The 18,871-nt window shown below is 51.0% G+C and overlaps 1 protein-coding gene across 4 annotated transcripts in view; it reads right to left on the bottom strand.

Moving 5' to 3' along the window:
- GFRA2 (GDNF family receptor alpha 2) overlaps positions 1-18,871 on the bottom strand; it is a 97,202-nt gene that overhangs the window by 41,649 nt on the left and 36,682 nt on the right. For all 4 annotated transcript variants that reach the window (XM_042983307.1, XM_042983309.1, XM_042983308.1 and 1 more), the window contains one exon: positions 11,858-12,212. In XM_042983307.1, coding sequence (XP_042839241.1) covers positions 11,858-12,212 — 355 coding nt within the window. The remainder of the gene's footprint in view (positions 1-11,857; positions 12,213-18,871) is intronic.

Below are 18,871 nucleotides of genomic sequence, written 5' to 3'. Positions count from 1 at the left end.
CTAACAAAGGTAGTACCAGGACGGCAGCAGTATTGGGATTTAGTATAACTCCTAGTCCAGGACCCTTTTCACCAGACTCTATTTCTTCCTCTTCGTAAGCAACAAATTTGGAAAAATCCTGGGTCTGTTGAAATTGCAACATACAGTGGGAGGCCTGGGAGGGACAGGGGGAGACCCTATGTGCTCTGTGTCTCCCCAGGGCATCTCAAAGTTCCAACCTCATGCATACACACGCACATACATGCACACACTCTCTTTCACCTGTGGCACCTTCTGCTCTGAGCAGCACATTTCTTCCTGCCTGGAACAAACACGCCCAGTCCTGCTTCTCCCTCCTGTCCCCCTCCCCTGGAAGCCTCTGCCCCTAGGGCACCCTGTCCTCCTTCCCACCCCAGCCACAGGACCCGGGACTCCACACCACCCTCCGTGGCTCTTCCAGCCACACGGCTCCCTTTCTCTGAATGCCTACAGCAAGCAGCCTAATCCTTACAACACTTAATTAACTGGGGCCTCCTCTTCGTATTTAATGTTTTCAGACGTGTGAGCCTTATCTCCCCAAATGAGCTTATACGCTCTTTGAAGGAAGTAATGTTTACCTTGTGCCTGTATGCCAGGCCCCACGCTCACTGCTCTTTCTACATTACCTCACTTAATCCCATAATCTCCATCCCAAGCCCCGGTCTTTCTCCTGAATTCCCACATACACAAACACTTCACTGGGATTTCCACTTGTTTCCGATGATAGGCTTGAAACAGACCTCTTCCCTCTATGCCTAGACCTTCTCCTCTTCCTCATCCTCTCTTCTCTCAGGTAATGGCTTCATCAGTCAGCAGACCACCAGGCCAGAGACCATGGACTCCTCACTCCCTTGGGTCCCTATCCTAAAGTCCCCTGGAACTGACCTCTAAAGGTCTCTGAAGTGTGTCTGTGACCCAGCCCCTCCATACTCACCCTGTGCCTTGGCCTGACCCCAGAACCCATCAGAATGTGGTCCCAGTGGGACTCCCAGTCTCCAGCCTCACTCTTCTCAGACCATTGTGTACACAGCAGCAAAAGAAATCTTTCCAAAACACTGGCAGGATCATGTCACTCTCTTGCTTAAAAGACTTCATGATGTCCCGTTTTCTTCTGGAGAAAATCACACTGCTTTCCCTGTGCTTCCATAGGGTCCCCACTTTATAACACGTGCATTCCCTCTGGAAGGACCAGAGGCCTGCTTCCTTGTACAGACCTATTCCCCCCTCTAACTCAGCCCAGATATCCCCCAAAGCTGCCTTCCGCAAGGGCCCCCGCCAACTTCAGTGGGGCCAGCCCTCCACCTCTCAGCCAGTACCAAGGCAGGCCTGTGATTTACCTGAGCATCCTGGGTGCTGAGCACCCAGAGCAGCCCTGTTGAATGGGTTACCAAGCTTCAATGTGGCATAATCACGTTGCTGTCCTTATTTTGATGAGGAACCCAGAGGCTCCGTGATGTTAAAGCTGCCCAAGCTCACACAGCTGCCTAGGTGAGGCTCTGAACCTGCCCAAGCTCACACAACTGCCTAGGTGAGGATCTGAAGCTAGGACTGTGACTCCAGCTACTTCATGCTGCCCTGTGAATAATACATCTGAGGAGTCTTCTCTTGAGCATGTCACAGTGCTCAGAGAGCACCCGCCATGGGCCAGGTGGAAGAGAAGTCACACACCCAGGAGGACCCCTGCCAGACTAAAGCAGTACACCATGGGCAAGGCAGGCTATGAGCAGCTATCCCAAAATTTCCCTACTGCTCCACAATGAAGAGTGAGTATCTTATGACTCCTTCATTAATAGCCCAATGTCCTGGTTCTACTCTGCATAAGGGCACCAACGGCAGTGTGATATGCTTACTCGCCTTCGAGACCCTGGGATAATAGAATCACCTGTATGAGAGCTGTGAGTCTTCCACTAAGAACCTCCAAAAGGGCCCTGAGGCAGACAGCCAGCTCCAGGATACCAGGCTAGTGCTACTTAGGAAGAAGGGGAACTGCCTCATCCCTGTGGATACCACCCCGGGAGGACAAAGAACATGTCCTGGCTGACCATGGAAAAAGCCACATCCTGCCCCTTGAATGCCGGAGAGGAATGCCCATGCAGGTAGCCCCAGGGGCACCTCTCAAATACTCCTTGGTGTTGTAGTGCATGCCTCCTGGCTGAAGAAGGCTGAAAAAGCAAGGTTCCTCAGGCAGCCTCAGGCCATCTTCTCCAGGAGGGTGGGTCATCTAGGTCATTCAGAAGACCATGGGGTTTAGAAAAAGTCTCTTCCCACATTTAAGGGCCCTTCTGGCCATAACTAGAAAAGCTGAGTCAGTGGCAACCATATCATTGCCCCTCAGAGCCCAGGGAGGACATGGAAGGTGGGATGTTTGGGGTCCTAATCACATTGCAGTGTATGTGTCCGCATCAAAGACCATCAGGCACATGGGGCCCACACCATACACTGTATCTTCAAGGCTGGGCAGCCTCAGGATCACAGACTGACCCTGGCCAAGGGTGTGGCCCTAGGACCTACAGGGTGTTATGGCAGAGGGCCTGAGAGTGCTCACGGTGGCAGTGACCCCCACCCTACACTTGTCAAAGCCATACCAGCATTGGGTTCCCCTTGGCCCTTTCTTCACTGAACAGGCGGTTGAGCAACTCTCTACGCTGCACGCACTCCCTTTCCTTGAGGATCTTTCCCAGGAAGCTCTGACCAACCAACGGACAAACATTTCTATAGCTCTGATCAAGCTTCTGTAATCACCTCTTCACCCAAACTGCTGTGGAAGAAGTCACCAGTGCCTTCCACTTTCCCAAATCCAATGGTCAGCTGTGTGTCCTCATCTTTCTGGACTTCTCAACAGCATCTGGCACAGCCGTCCACTCCCTCTTTCTCAAAAACCTCCTTCTGACTCCTGGGACATCATAATAACACCACCAACCCCTTACCAGACACTTACAGGTGCCAGGCACATTCTCAGTACCTCCGCCCAGGCCAGCCTCTCCCTGGGGGACCCTGTCCATTGCCCTAGCCTTGAATACCAGAAATATGCTAATGACCCTCAGAATTTATAACCTCAGTCAAGCTCCAGATAGGAATGTCTCCAAGGCATCTCAAAATTAACATGCCTAAAATGGAATTCCTGATTTATCTCCCATCCAAGCCTTCACCATCTCGGAAAATGGCACGGTCACACACCAAGCTGCTCAAGCCATAAGCCAGCAGGTTACCCTGGAATTCCTTCATCTCCTCACTCCTACATCAAGGTATATCATTTCTATCTCCAAACATCACACATCAGCCCACTTATCTCTCTACACACAAACACCCCCTGGCCTGAGCTGCCATCACTTCTGGTCTGGTGATACTAGGATAACCACTTCCCAGGCTGCTTGAGACCATTCTTGCCCCCTCCCTTGGGTCTCCACACAGTAGCCAGAGTCATCTTTTCATATCCCAATTTAAATAATGTCACTAGCTGGATTCAAAGCTTCCTTTAATTGCACTCAGAAAAAAATCCAAATTCCTTGTTATAAAACAAATATGTCATGGGGGTGTAATGTACAGCACGGGGAATATGGTCAATAATATTGTAGTAACTTTGTGTGGTGACACAGGATGACTACACTTACCATAATGAACACTGCATAATGTATGGAACTGTCAAATCATTATGTCACGTACCTGAAACTGATGTAATGTTGTATGTCAACTACATTTCAATCTACAACACAACCCAAACTCCTTGCCGTGGCCTGCAAGGCCCTGTGTGACCTGGCACTGCCTGCCCCCTCCACTTGCTCCTGCTCTTCTCCCCCGGAGTCCCTTCTGCTCCAGCCATGCCAGCTTTCTTTCATTTCCCCAGCAATGCAAACCCCCCACTCCTCCAAACCTCTGCACATGCTATTTCTTCTGCGTGAAATGTTCTCCCCCATTTGTCTTACCTATGGCTTCTCGTTTGTCATGTCTCCGTTACATGTCACCTCCTCAGATAAATTTGTCCTGGCCCCCTGTCCAAGTAGCTCTCCCCTCCTTCCCCATTATCCTCTATTTCTACATCCTGCTCATTTTGCAAATGTTAATTATATATTTATCTGTTTACTCCTATCTCCTCCATCAGAATATATAAGCTCCAGGGGTGCAGGGACCATCTCTATCATGTTCTCATGCCTAGCACAGTGCCTGACATACAATAAATATTTGTTAAATAAGTCAACAGAGTAGTAACATAAAAATACAACAAAACCAGAGACCTAACTAGGGAAACACAGTACTAAAGGAAAGTCATGTGATCAGTGCCACATTAAGTATACAGCAAAGTTCTAGAAAGCATCAGTAGAAGACATAGCTAGGAGATGGGGACCAAACAGGCTTTGAATGAAGAGTAAGTCTTCATGCTATAGACTGAATGTTCATGTCCCTCCAAACTGATATGTTCAAACCCTGATCCTCAGTGTGATGGTATTTGGAGGTAGAGTTTCCAAGAGGTAATTAGATCATGAGGGTAGAACCCCCATGATGGAATTTGTGCCTTTATATAAAAAGGAAGGGACACCAGATCTCTCTCTGCGTGCACATTCCAAGGAAGGCCACTTGAGGACATGACCCTCACCAAGAGCTCAACCATGCTGCTACTCTGATCTCAGACTTCCAGCCTCCAGAACTGTGAGAAGATGTTTGCTGTTTCAGCACCCCACCCCCTTCTATGGAATTTTGTTAGAGCAACCCTAAGATATTAAGTAGCAAGCCAGTAGACAGCTCATATCAATGAGTGGAAGTGGAAATAATCAAGGATCCTAGGGCACAACCAAGATGATGGCAGCTGAAAGTGTGCCCTGGTCCCATCTAAGCAAACACACGCACAAGCGTAGGTAATGCCTATGGTAGGAACAGACCTTACTGGTTTACATTCTGATCCTCTCTGCATAGTGGCATCTCTCCCAGATGGGTCATTCCTCCTGCCAATCATCCAGTACTGGAGGGGTTCTTGTGCAGAACTCTGCAAGAGGGGACCTTAGCTAGACAAGGGGTGCACCACCACATCTCTGTGGGGCGTGAGCTCTATGCAGCCCAGATGCCCGGAGAGTTACCCTGGATGGGAAAGGTTAAAGGCACTCTCTGCCCAGCCATGCTAATACCCCTGCAGCAGGCAAAGCCGGAAGATGTAAACTAGATGTCTAGGCAGCAGCTTCTCACCGTGTTTATTTTCCCAGAGCCTTAGTAAAATAATGTTCAAAATTCCAGCTTGGTCTCAATGTATCACAGGAAATTCCAAGAGGAGTCATTTGGGCAGGACCCTTGCTAAGGCTAGCAGCAGGAGCCAGCATGGGATTCCCCAGTGTCTCTGGCAAGGTTGAAGATCCCAGGATGCTGCCACACAAAGCGTTTCCCTCCACTGGCAACCTTGCTGGTTAGGTTTGCTTCAGGAAGAGGATGATGTCTGTACCCCATGGCACTCCTGGGCACAGCTTTGCTCTGGAGGTAGACTGGGATGTGGGGTTCTGAGCTCTGCTCAAGACCGGGCAGACCCCTAAGCCAGGTTCATGTGTACGGCTGCTCTCACTATTACCAAAGTGACCCAGGGGAGACCTGGTAGGTAGCAGAGCAGAACTGTGATGTCAAGAGAACCTGAGTGGAAATGCTATCATCTAGTTTATTGTGTGGCTCTATTCTCGCTGCAGAGGCAACAAACAGAGTGCTGACGCTGGACTATAAGCAAACTGAGGACAAGGACCTCCACCTACTTCATGAACTCTCTGATCTGAGTATGAGACCTGGTCCACAGTGGATGATCAATAAATAGTTGTCAGATGAATAAAGCAATGGCCCTAAGACCTGCATTCCTCCTGCTCCAGGTGACCCACTGGGCCCAGGAACACTGGCTGGATTCCAGCAGGGCAGCCATTGTGCCCCTCCTGTGCCTGTAGCAGGTATTGCTAATCAATCATTCACAGTCCTCCAGGCAGCCAATCCAAGCTGGCCATCTAGACAAGGCAGAGGTTCTTAAGTTTTGAGAGATCAAGGAACCCTTTAAGAATCTAATGAAAGCAACGCATTTCTCTCTGGAACATACACACAAAACTTTGTATATGATTTCAAGATATTCCAGACCCTCTCCTTTAAAAGAAGTGAAGGCTTGGAAGCCCCAGAGCCCATTCACCCCATGCAAATAATCACCTGCTGCTGTTTATGGAGATAACTCGCTGAAAGCATCAGTCAACAGATTCTACAGAGTCCAAAGGAAGCTGAGGGACCACCCCAAGGAGCCAAGAATCAAATGCAAACCTGTCCACATACACTGCCTACATCCCCAGACATGCCCCAGTGAGGCAAGAGGCTGAGCTTGCTGAAGAGACTCCTCCCCGCTCCCTGTGGACAACCTTGATGGGGGGGGGGGGGGAGGGACGGGGTCCCCAGCCCCTCTGCCTTCCCGGCAGTCCTCCTGGACAAGGACAATGTCCACTGCACAGGGGGCCCAGGCAGCCAGGGCAGCCCCAGGCTGGAATCTATTTATACACATCCTCAGCACCCAGAGGTTAAATTACAGCCCAGGACATGGCACAGGGCCAGCACCGAGTTATTTATATCCTCTTGGCAGACCAAGAGGAACAGGGCATTTCAGAGGGCCTCTTCTAAACGAGGCCTGAAAGGGACACAGTTTACAGGACAACATAACCATCCTCCCCACAGCTTCCCAGGCACATACACACACACACACACACACACACACACACACACACACACACACGTGCGCGCACAATCCAGACTGTCCTTGCAGTAAGTATAAGCGGAAAGTAGACATCAGAAGATTGTGTTAAAAAAAAAAAAGTAGGTCATGGCCCATTGGGGGGCTAGGGTGAGAGAATTCAGCCAAATTCCATGGATTCATTCCAAGAGATTCTCTGGGCTTTCCAGACTCTGTATCAGAAGACTTTTAAAGGAAAAGCCTCTCCTGGACTTAAGTTTACAGCTCTAAAGGCTCATGGGATACAAACCAGACAAAAGCCAGAGACAGAGCATTCAAATTCAGGGCCAGTTGGAACCAGGGAGCAGGAAGCTTCCACGCTGATCCTGGTCCAAAGAGTCAGGGGAGGATTCAGAAGTGCTTCCCATAAACTCTGGCCCCAGCACAGAGATGTCCTTGTTTAACCAAAGGCTTCTTCAAACCCCAACACCTTGTGTTTAGTGACATTTCATAAGACGGCACAGTGGAGTCTGTTAAATATCACACTGGGGATATACAAGGCCTGCCCCTGGGTATGCCACAAAGCAGATCAACAGACTTGCTTTAATGCAGTGCCAGTTGAGGTGGGCTCTGGCAGAGCTGTCCCCCAGGAATCCTAGGCCAAGATTCACTCGGAGAGAAGCATAGCCAGGCCCCAACTCCCCCAGCAGGAAAGCGAAGGGGGCCAGGCAGGCTTGGCAAAGTGAGGACTGGGTGCTATAGCACTGGAGCACCAGGCATGTCCCAAGAGATGCCTGCCAGCAAGAGCCTCATTCTCCAAGAGTCAGCCCAAAGAAGCTTTCCCATGATCCCCATCAAAGCCAGTTTTGTCCGTTAAAGTGACCAGGAAAGGAAGGCTTGGGGTCTCCGTTTCCTGATCCAAACGTCACGGCACTGAGTTCACCCATTTCACAGTAAAGATTTCCACCTGTGGTGCCTATCTTGGAGGGCAGAAACCTGGAAGGACCCAATGCTAGGCAAGAAAGGGAGGGTGCTTCTCCCTAGGCATATGGAGAACAAAGTCTGGGCTACCTCTTCTCTTCATGCCCCCCTCTAGCCACCCATCACCTCCTGGGCTCCTCCGTGACATGGGGAAAGGGTCCATGGATCCGTAAGTCAGGCTTGCAAGAACATGGAAAATCATCAACTCCTCCCCTTCCAGGCCTGTCCCTAGGTCCTTCAAATCTGCCCTCCCATGCCTTCTACCCCAACAAGGGGTCTCTGTTGTATTCTCTTGTGCCAAGAGCTCATCTCCCCAGAAATATACCTCAAGTGGAGGTGCAGGAGGAGAAAGCGGCCCCCAAACCCAGACTCACAGACCTGGGAAGGGTCCTTGCAGACTGGTGAGCGTCCCTACGTGATCAATGAAGAAACCAAGGGCATGAGGAGTGAAATGGCCCACCCGGGACCACTCAGGAGACCAGGGGCAGGTCTGCCAGCTCTAGGGTGACCACGGTGACCACTTCCACCCACCACCTATCAATCTGTTTTGCCCCACTGTACCTCAAGCCTCAGCTCTGAGTCATAGGCAAAGCTCCCCAGAGAACACCTGGCCAGGCTTTTATAACCCCCAGGCCCTGCCAGCCCCATCCTGGATGCAGATCCTCCTTCAGCCTTGTCCTACCACTTTCAGGACCACACTTTAAATCTGTTCAGGGATGGGAGCTGGGCAGGGAGGGTTAGAGGAATGCCCTGGTTCTAGACCGAGAGCTCACCCTGTCACCTCATCCTGGGGCACCTAGAACTTCAACACTTGACCGAATTCAAACATCTAGAGACTGCACTGTTGGCGGGTCCTGCGATCGCTGTCTAAATTTATGTCCTGTTGCATGGAGCCTCCTCCAGTTGGCTTAGTGCCTCTCAGAGGCTGTCAGCCCTTAGCTCCAGGGACGCCTCATTCCAGACTTTCTCAACCCTTAATCTCATTGAAACACCCCTTCTGGTTCTACAATATGAGGCTTAATCCCCATCTCCTGTTTCTGGCTTCCCCCACCCCTGGAATAAGAAACAAAAAAATCCCTCCGGCTCTTTAAACAGACACAGATGTTCTAGAAGCCTGAAATTATCCTGCTCTCAACTCCCCCCCTCTCACTCAGGACCATGGACCTCCCCCACCCCCACATTGAGGAACCACACACACTGTCCTCCCTTAACACAGGACTCATGAAGGGGATGCTGGTGCTCTTGTGGCTTGTCTGCTACCGCTCCTCATGGAGACGGCTGAGGCCGGCTCGTCCGCTGGCCTTGGTGCACCTGGCCCACAGGTGCGCACAGGCTCCTGCATGTTCCAGCCTGTCGTCACTGGACTTGGACTCAGGTTGGCCCTCCAGTTCCCTCCCAGGCCCAGCTCCTAATCCATCTGTCATTCCACAAACACTATGTGTAACAGCCTGGTGGGTCATGTCAGCACTTAGAAGAAGGAGAGGATGTTATGTGCATTCAAAAACCACCATGCTCCCTTCCAGTGTGCTCTGGAACTCGTGTGGGTCATCATGGTCCCACTTTATCCCAGCCACCACGAGGCACAGAGCTCCAGCTCAGTGACTGCTAGATCGCACACCTGAGGCACTGGCTCCCGACTTCCTTTGCAGGGCCCTGGATTTCTGCCTCTAACCATCCTCTTGTTGTACGTGTGGTTTGTTTTAAATCACCTCAATCAGTGTCTGTAAGTGACAAGGCCTATTTTTTTTAAGTAAACAAAAGAGAAAAGCCTACCATCTTCACAGCTTTCCCAAGCCCTGCAGCGAGCTCTTGGGATCAGGCCTGTCTCTGAACTCAGGCAGTGCTTGTTTTCCAAACCAAAACAGCACTTCCCCTTCATCGAACACGACCCCCCCCCACCGGCACTCCCATGGTAGAAAGAGGCCTCTCTTCCCCCTGCAGCCTCTATCATGGGGTGTGTGTGTGTCTCTCTCTCTCCTGTGCGTGCATGTCCTCAACAAGAGGGTTTGCCTCCACTTCTGCCTCCTGCCATGCCTGAACCAACTATAGCTGGTTTCCACCCGCCACTCACTCACTCACACAGATTCACACACTCCCTCTCACACTCATGCACTCTCAAACTCACACACATCCATATGCCCCCCCACGTACACACTCTCACACTTCCTCACAGGCACACTCACATACTCTCTTGTACACACATGTACACACCATGAGACACCATGTCTCAGTCACCCCCTCCCTCAGGAACCTCTCTCTCCTGGATTCTGGCCCACTTCCTCCTGGCTATCCTTCCACCCTCCAAGCCTCCCTGCCACAAGCCCCACTTCCTTTGCCCCTCCCTGAATAAATGGTATTTCCAGAAGAGTTCTGCCTCACTATCCACACCAAAGGCTTCTCTCATCACCTAAACACTGAGGATGCCCAAATCTGTAGGCCTCTCCAGCCTAGACTCCCTCTTGGGCTCCACCAATCCACCCTGCACCATTTCACTCACTGCTGGGGCTTTAATCACCAACGAGGTGCCCAGCAACTCCCAAACCCACTTCTCCACTCCAGCCTCTTTACTGAGCATGCCCCAGACATTGCCTGGGGCATGGCAATGGTCCTCCAGGCACCTCAAATGCTACACACCCAAAACCCCCACACACACTGAATGGCTCCTTCATCCCATAATTACTTAACTAGGAAACATAGTGGTCACCATTCATTTATCCATTCAAGAAACGTCTGTGGAGTGCTCACCATGTGCCAGGCTTTACGTGTAGGACGAGGTATGGAGTAAACAAAACAGAAATGACTTCTGCCTCCAGGGAACTTTCAACCAATCACCCAGTGCTGTCAAGTCTACTTACCAATCATATCTGAAATGATACACTTCTGTTCATTCCTACAGCCACTATCTGAGTCCAGTCCAGGATGCTACACTGGAAAAAGCAGTGTGGATGGATGGATCCCAGCTCTGAAATGTATGAGCTGTGTGACCTTAGGCAAGCTACCTTCTATGTCTCTATCTCCTCTTTTGACAGATAAAGATGATAATAGTTATCTACCCGGTAGTTTTGTTGTGAGAATTAAATTAGACAAACCATATAATAAACCAGCATCCAGGACACAGTAAGCAATCTCTGAATATCTCTGCGCCACCATGGCCTCTATTTCTGCAGCAGCCCCACCTGTGGCCTCCCCACCTCACAACCCACACTCCATGTGCACCCACCATCTGCAGTTCCCCATGAGGCCAGGTTCTCTCCTACCCTCCAGCCTTTTGCATATGCTTTTCCAACTGACACGTTCCCTGGCTTTCACCTTCTCATTTTTCAAGGTTTAGCTCAAGGCCCCCTCCTCTAGAGCCCCAGACTAAAGCAGATGTCCCTACCCCATGCTGCCTCATCTGAGAGCCACTGCACTGGGATCCCTGCTTTGTCTGCGTCCCCTTCTGGACAGGCTGTTCCTCAGAGAGCACAATGTTCACCTCTGCACACCCAGGTCTTAGAACTGAGCGCTGGGTGCAACAGGGACTCAACAAATGCTTAACAACAAACAGGGAAGACATAAGAACTATACAGAAGCAAATTTCAACTCACGGTAATGACAACCGAAAAAAACCTTGCTAATAATCAGGCTATGCTTATTAAAATGGAGTATACACCAGGCTCTGTGCTAAGCTTCCGACACACATCATGTCACCTAATCCTCACAATAACCGAATGTGGACATTTTTACTCCTGTTTACAGGTGAAGGAATGGCAGCGACTCGGGAAATTTTTACAACTTGCTCCGAGTCACACAGCTAGTAAGTAGAAAAGTCAAACCTGGGCAGTCACACTCGAACCCACACCCTGCCCCAGCACCAGACTGGCTCAGCTCTCCGTGTGTAAGGAGCTGCCTCTGCGATTTAGGAGGGCCCCATCCTGCCCGCCACATGACCTCAATGGGACATGAGGTGGCGGTTTCCTTCAGGAGTGGGGCCGAATTCACTGAAGGTCCCTTCTCAGCCCAGCAGGCTCTAGGCTCTATGAAATTCTATGCTCGCTGGGTTGTTCACCATGGATTCCCACAGTGCTAAGCACGAGTGAACACAGAAGGCAGACAAACCGTAAACGCGGGTCAGAACGAGCAAGTGGACGGCAGGTGTCTGCGCGCGCACGCCAGGGCCCGGGAGCGCGGAGTGGGGGCTGCGGGCGGGCATACCGGCACAGGTGGTCGGTGCGGCACACGCCGCGGAGATCCAGGCAGTTGGGCTTCTCCTTGTCCTCGTAGGAGCAGCTGGGCAGGATGGTCTGCCGGCGGCGCTCGGCGCACGCCCGGTCTCGGCAGGAGCAGAAGAGCATGCGGTAGGTGTACTCGCCCGGCACGCGGTCGAAGAACTGGCGCAGGGCCTTGTGGCACTTGCGGCGGTTGCAGCGCTCCGCGGGAGAGATCTCGCGGTTGCAGATGGAGATGTAGGAGGAGCGCAGCTTCTTGCAGTTGTCGTTCAGGTTGCAGGCCTTGGCGGCATCCAGGCAGTGGTTGCTCTTGGCACTGGCCACCGGGTCTGCCCCTGTCCCTGGGGGTGAAGGAAAGGGAGGTCACGGGCCTGCTGGGGCACGGGAAGACCACCGCCACAGGCCCACTGGGCACACCTCCCAGGGTTCAAGATGCCCTCTACCTCAGTTTCCTCCTCCGTGAAACGGGTCACCCAACAGGCACTAAGGATTAAAATGGGGGAATAATACACAGCTTAGGACAGCACCTGGTGCACAGCCAGCCTTACCTGTGGTGAGTCAAGATGATGAGGAATGTTATTCCAGGCTCATTTAAAACTTACCACGACCCAAAAGGCAAGCAACTAGAGGGGAGTGGGTTGCTCAGTGGGTTAAGTGTCTGACTCTTGATTCCAGCACAGGTCATGTTTGTGAGATAAAGCCACCCAGCTCTTTGCTGACACTGTGGAGCCTGCTTGGGATTCTCTCTCTTCCTCTCTCTCTGTCCCTCCCCGACTCGGGTGTGCCTGCTCTCTCTCTCTCTCTCTCAAAATAAAAAAATAAACATTTTTTTTTTAAAGGCAAGCAATTAGGTAGGTGTTCATGCCCTGTTCACAAAAGTAGATAATGGGAAATAAAATGACTGGTTCACGATCACACAACTGAGTGGCAGTTGAGGCAAGATGGGCTCCCAGGCCCCTGAGCACCCTGCAATGGCACACTTGAACAGGCTTCTGCTCTGGGTACTGCTGGCATTTAGGGAGGGACAATTCTCATCATGGGATCTTCAGCAGCCACCACTACCACCACCCTCACCCCCACCACAGGACCACTGAAAACTGTCCCTACACATTTCAAAATGTCACATGGCAGGGGTGCTACAGCAGCTAGTTAGCATGGAGAACCCCTAAAAAGGAAGCTCCAGGTGGGAGCCCCGGCAGTAGAGGTAAGAGGCTGAAGTCCAGCCTCAGACTTTAATGGGGCTGAGCGCATAACCAGCTAAAGGGCACATGTGCTAGATGTTAGGACTCGGCCGTTAGCACCACGGCTTTGAGCTCTGCCATTGGAGTGAGATGTCTTGGACACGAAGCAGGATTCCCACAATCTGTAAAGCTCCCTTTGTGCTGGCTACCCCATCCCACAAGTCTCAGCTCTTCTAAGGACCACCTGACCCTCCACTGCCAGCTGACCCCACCCACAGTGCCTCTTGTCCATCCTGATGACAGACTGGAGGGAGGCAGGAATCCAGCCCATACATGCCCACCTGAGACATTCTGGGGAGAGCCAGATGGGAGACCACCTAGCCCTACCTCTTGATTTTACAGCTAAGGAAACTGACGCACTGAGTGGGCAAGGCCACCCAGCACACTGGTGGTAAACCAGAGCAGGAACCAGGTCATGCCAACACTGTGTACACCAGAAGAATCATCAGCTTAGGTTTTAGGATGGATGAGCCTTAGCCTTTTCACTCATTCTTCATCTAGCCTGTATTTACTGAGCACCATCCACTTCATGCAAGGTCCTGGGAGGTGGTGGGGAGGACGCAAACTGAGGCAAGCTAACACCATGCCCCACACCCCGCCTCCCGTGGCCAGCCCAGGTGTCCGAGCATTCCCAGCACCATTCCTGGTGTTCAGGTCTCTTGGTCATTAAAGATCTAGCAAACCCCACCTCTGCACAGCCCTCTCTTGGCTAGGTGCTGTGTCAGATAGAAATGTGTAAGAGGAGGCCCCATTCTCAAAGAGCTCACAAATCTAGCTAGGAAACCAAGAAGCAGTAGCATAGCAGTTAAGACTGGGTGTTATAGAACTGAGCCATCTGTATTCAACTCCTGGCCCTGCTACTTACTAGCTGTACAGCTTTGGACAAATGACTGAATCTTCCTTTGCCTCAGTTTCCCCATCTGCAAAATAGTACCTACCACATAGCACGGTTGTGAGTGTGAATGAGATAGCTCATTTTTTCCTCTCTCCTGCATGATAATTTTGCTCTGTCTACTAGATCATCCCCATCAGCTACTATATCACCCATCTTTAAGGGAAAAAAGCCTCCTTGTGACCATATAGCCACCATTAAGGTAATCCTATTTTTCTGCTCTCCTTTAGAGCAAAAGCTCTCAAAGGAGTCATCCATACCAGCGATCTCTTTCTCCCCTTCTGGTCTCACCTGGACCCACTGCAGCCTAGCGTCTGCTTCCCCCTCTTGCCAGTGGTCAGGGATCCTGGGGCTTCCTCCTCCTCAGCCCATCTGGACACTAGACACAGCAGGTTACCCCATCTGGCCCTCTTTCCTCACAGTCTTGCCCTCTCCACTGGCCTTCCTGCTGCCACCCTGCGTTCACCTTCACAACTATCCACCTTTTCCTCCAGGGCTCAGCCCCTCTTCTCTATGTGCACCCACTTCCCAGGGCACTCATGGCTTGTCCCCAGCCAAGCCTCCCCGTGAGTACAAGATTCACACGTCCAGCTGCCTGTTTACTTGCCCACTCTACCTGAAAGGCTGACACTGCATCTCAACCTTAACAGGCCCCAAACCAAACCCGCACATTCCCCCCAATGCTGTTCCCCCACCCCAGTTCCCCTCATCTGTATGAAAACAACTCACCCTCCCACTAGCTCAGGCTAAAATTCTAGGTACTCCCTTGACTCCTCTCTCATTCACACACCACGTCAGAAAAACCAACCAGTTCCACCTCCAGAATACATCCGGGATCCAACCACTTCTCACCGCCACCACTGCTCCCAGTGTGGTCCAAGCCATCACCACCACATCCTGGCAAGAGCCTCCTTCCTAGGTTCCCTGCTCTATCCTCGCACCCACCCCACCCCCTGCCTCAAAACAATCCTCTCATCGCAGCTGGAATGAACCTTCTAAACATAAGGCAGAGAGATAATGCTCCTAGGCCTCAAAGCTTCCTATGGCTTCCCCTCATTCAGAGGCTTGGGCCTGGTCTTCAAGGCCCTATATCTGTGCTGTCCAATATGGTAGCCACTAGCCACATGTGGCCATTGAACCTGAAATGTGGCTAAACCCAAAATGAGATGTCCACACCAGATTTTGAAAATACACTCCAGATTTTGAAGATTCACTAAGAAAAAAAATAATAAAGCATTTCATTAATAATTTTTTAGTTTGATTATATATTGAATCAATAATATTCTGAAAATATATTAAGCAAATGTATGGTTAAAATTAATTTTACTTGCTTCTTTTTACTTTTTTAATGTGGCTATTAGAACACTTAGAATTATGTAGATGACTCATATTTCTGTTAGCCAGCACTGCTCTATGTGACCTCACCTCCTCCTCCTGGTCACTTCCTCCATTCCAGCCACACTGGCCTCCTTGCTTTTCCTGGAATGTGCCCTGACCTCAGGGCCTTCACACTTTCTGCTTCCGCTTCCTGGAAAGCTCTCCTCCATGACCTTTCCTCACTTCTTTCAGGTCTCTGCTCAAATGTTACCTTATCTGTGAATCCTTTCCGACCATATACGTAACAAGAAGTCACTCCCTTTACCCTTTCTCTGATCTCTTTTTCCCACAACTCATCACCATCTGCCAGAGTATACACTTCCTTAATCATTTGTTTGTGTTACATATAAACTCCATTTGAAAGCAGGGGCTTTGTTGGTTGTACTTACTGCGATATCCATACTTCCCAATGCCTGGTACATGGTAGGTGTTGAATGCAAATTTGACGAGTGAAAGAATAAATGTACTTAGAACAATATCTAATACGTAACAAGTACTTAGAAGTTGTTGGCTAATACTATTAAAGAAGCCAAACTGATGTGGAGCCAGCAATAGTGGTCAATACAAGGCCATGTCTAATCAAGTATCAATGTAAGGGCCCAGTCCAGAAGGACTCAGATGTGAAAGTCAGGAGACAATGGATGAAGACTGGGCCTCACCTCAACACCCTGCCAACAACAGCCCTAGAATGGCAGAGAAAGTTCCCTCTCTTCTTGTTATGAAAGCAAAAGGGGGATTAAGGCCAAAAAGGAATCAAGGTTGGTTTTCAACTCTTTACTAAAGGCCTACTAGGTGCAAGCACTTCCCCAGAGACCCAGCTGGAGACAGGGGAGTGGCCCATGGCAGTGCTAAGCTGTGCATCAGGGAAGTCAGGGTGCTGTAGCAGCAGAGAGGAAAGCATCCTGCCCAGACCAGGGGTCACAGAAGCAGTGACATCTCGGCTAAACCTACAGGATGAGTCAGAGGAAGCAAAAAGAGTAGGAACGGGGTCCCAGGCCAAGGGAACAAAGAGCTGGGGCAACAGCTGGGAGGACCTGACAGCAATTCAGGATACCTGGACACAGAGACCAAAAGTGAGGCCCAGGAGAGCACAGCGAGAGCTTGTCCCCGGTGGGGTGCGGCCTCCCAAGCTGTCCCCTAAGCTGCAGCCAAACCAGCCTGCCCGCATCGAGATCCAAGGACACACATCCACACAAAGGCTATTCTGGGGACACCACCTCTACACCAGACAGGTTGTTCTTCTGTGTTTCTTGCACCTGTCAGGATGCTGGCGGGCAGAGGGGAAGAGCAAGCAAAGCAGCCTGGGGCGGAGGTGGAGGAGAGCAGAGAGTGAGGATGGAGGGGGCCCCCAAAGAGGAGCAGGGCGACAACGCACGCGGAGCAGCAGCTAATTTAGGCCCGCGGCTGCTTTTAGGTTCCCCAGGTGCCCTGTTCCTGCTCCTCTCAGCGTGTTCCTGAGCTAATGCCGCTGTAATTACAGCCTCAGTGCCTTCCATTTGTAGTCTGAATAGTGAAAGCTTGTGCTAGGGGGGTGGGAAATGTAAACCCCTGGGCCAAAACTTGGTAAATTTCCTAGAAAAAAAAAAAAAAAAACAATAAATGTGGCAACAGTAACAGCAATTGCCTAGTTACAGGGAAGATGCCCCTTCTGATCCTCCCTGAGCAGGTACCGGCCCTGTGGAGAATGGCCCCAGAAGCTGGCCCAAGCACGGCTTTCCCTACCAGTGAGGAGATATGTGCCGGGGAAAGGCAAGCCCACCAGACAGCCCCTTCCCACATCCACTGTCTCTCCTTCACCACTGAGCGCCCCTCCCATGGGTTCAGAAGGCTTTGTTTTCTCTTCAGGAACCCCTACTGGGGGAGGAAGGAGAAATGCTGGATTGCAAACAACAGCCTCACCCAGTGTGGGCCTGAGCCCCTGAACTAAAATGTGCAAAGGGCAGGGAGGGAGGCCCCTGCTACCCCACCCCTCCGTCCCCTGCAGAGACCACACAGGAGCTGAGAAGGACCCAGGAACTAGAAGTTCATCGTAGGCCTGGGCCAGCCAGCTCTCCACACTCACTCTGCTCCTACCCACGCGGGTCTCCCACGCCTGCCGAGAGGAGCCCAGCTGGGCCAAGGAGTAGATGAGAAACAGCTGCCTCAGGGTGTGTGAGTGGGGATTGAACCATGCCTGGTACTTTTCCAAAACCGCAGTGAACTCAGCCTCCCAGCTCCAGCCCCTGGGGACACGGCTTGGCTTTTTCACACCCTTCTCACCCTTCCCTTCCTGTCCCTCCGTGACAGCAGGGCCAGGAAACAACTGCAGAAGGGCTCCCTCACCCCAGCGAAGCCTCACCCACCTCCCCTCTTCCCTCCTGGGGGGCTCCCCTGAGCCAAAGACCATGTGTCCCTGGATCGTCAAACTGGTATCTTTAAAATATCCGTGTGACACCATATGGAGATGGGCTCACCACACAGCAGTCAAATTTCTCTTTCAAATCTCTTAATTCTCAAATGAAATCTTTAAATTTCTCAATTGACTCACTTTTTTAAATTTTTCAATACCTACCCGGATTTGTCCTAAATGATAACATCTATGTTAGTTCTGCATTTTTCTACTATGTGTTAAAATGCACTGCTATTAAAATAACAACACTGGGTGGCTCAGTTGGTTGAGCATCTGACTCTTGATTTGGGCTCAAGTCATGAGATTGAGCCCCGCATCGGGCTTTGTGCTGACAGCATGGAGCCTGCTTGGGATTCTCTCCCTCTCCTTCTCTCCCTGCCCCACCCCCACTCACACACTCTCTCTTTCTCTAAAATAAAAATAGTTAATTAATTAATTAATTAAACAAAATAAAATTAAAGTATTTATTCTTATGCCCATCTCCCATTCCCTCAGCAGTGTGCCTGGTCAGTTCTGGTTGGTCTGGTCAGTGGGAGGGAAGTAACTGATTTACAGTCAAGGTTCTTAAATTTCATTGCATTGGTTGAGTCACTTGAAGTGCCTGTTACACGCAAATGCACAGGCCCCATGCCTTTCTGTCAAGAGCTCTATGGCTGGTCCCTAAGAATCTGGATTTCACAAGCTGCCCTGTGACTCTGAGGCTGCCTTCCAAAGTTGCAGAACCACTGACTTGGAGCACAGGCTGAGTTGCCAATGCCCATTCCTCAAATATGCACACATCCCACCCAGCACACCATTTACCAAGCCCACCCTCAGCAGAAGGCAATTTGTAGAGCATGCCTTCTGGGGCTTCACCCCCTGCTACCCAAACAAGAAGCTCATCAAGGTAGACTTTCTAACAACCAACAGGCCTCTCCCCATGGGAACAGAAATAAGATGCTCACCATTCTATGATACTTGCAGGCTAATGGGTCCTCAGGTGTTTCTGCTCCCTTTCTGGCCTTCCAGGAATCTGCCAGACTGGTTGCTTGCCCCTAACCCCTTTTCCAGCTGCAATGTCCAGCCCCAAGTCCACACTGAGCCCCTGGGCACCCACACAAG

This window comes from Panthera tigris, chromosome B1 (genome assembly GCF_018350195.1).
Source record: "Panthera tigris isolate Pti1 chromosome B1, P.tigris_Pti1_mat1.1, whole genome shotgun sequence".
In the NCBI taxonomy this organism is placed as follows: Eukaryota; Metazoa; Chordata; class Mammalia; order Carnivora; family Felidae; genus Panthera; species Panthera tigris.
This window is presented reverse-complemented; position numbering and strand designations above follow the sequence as displayed.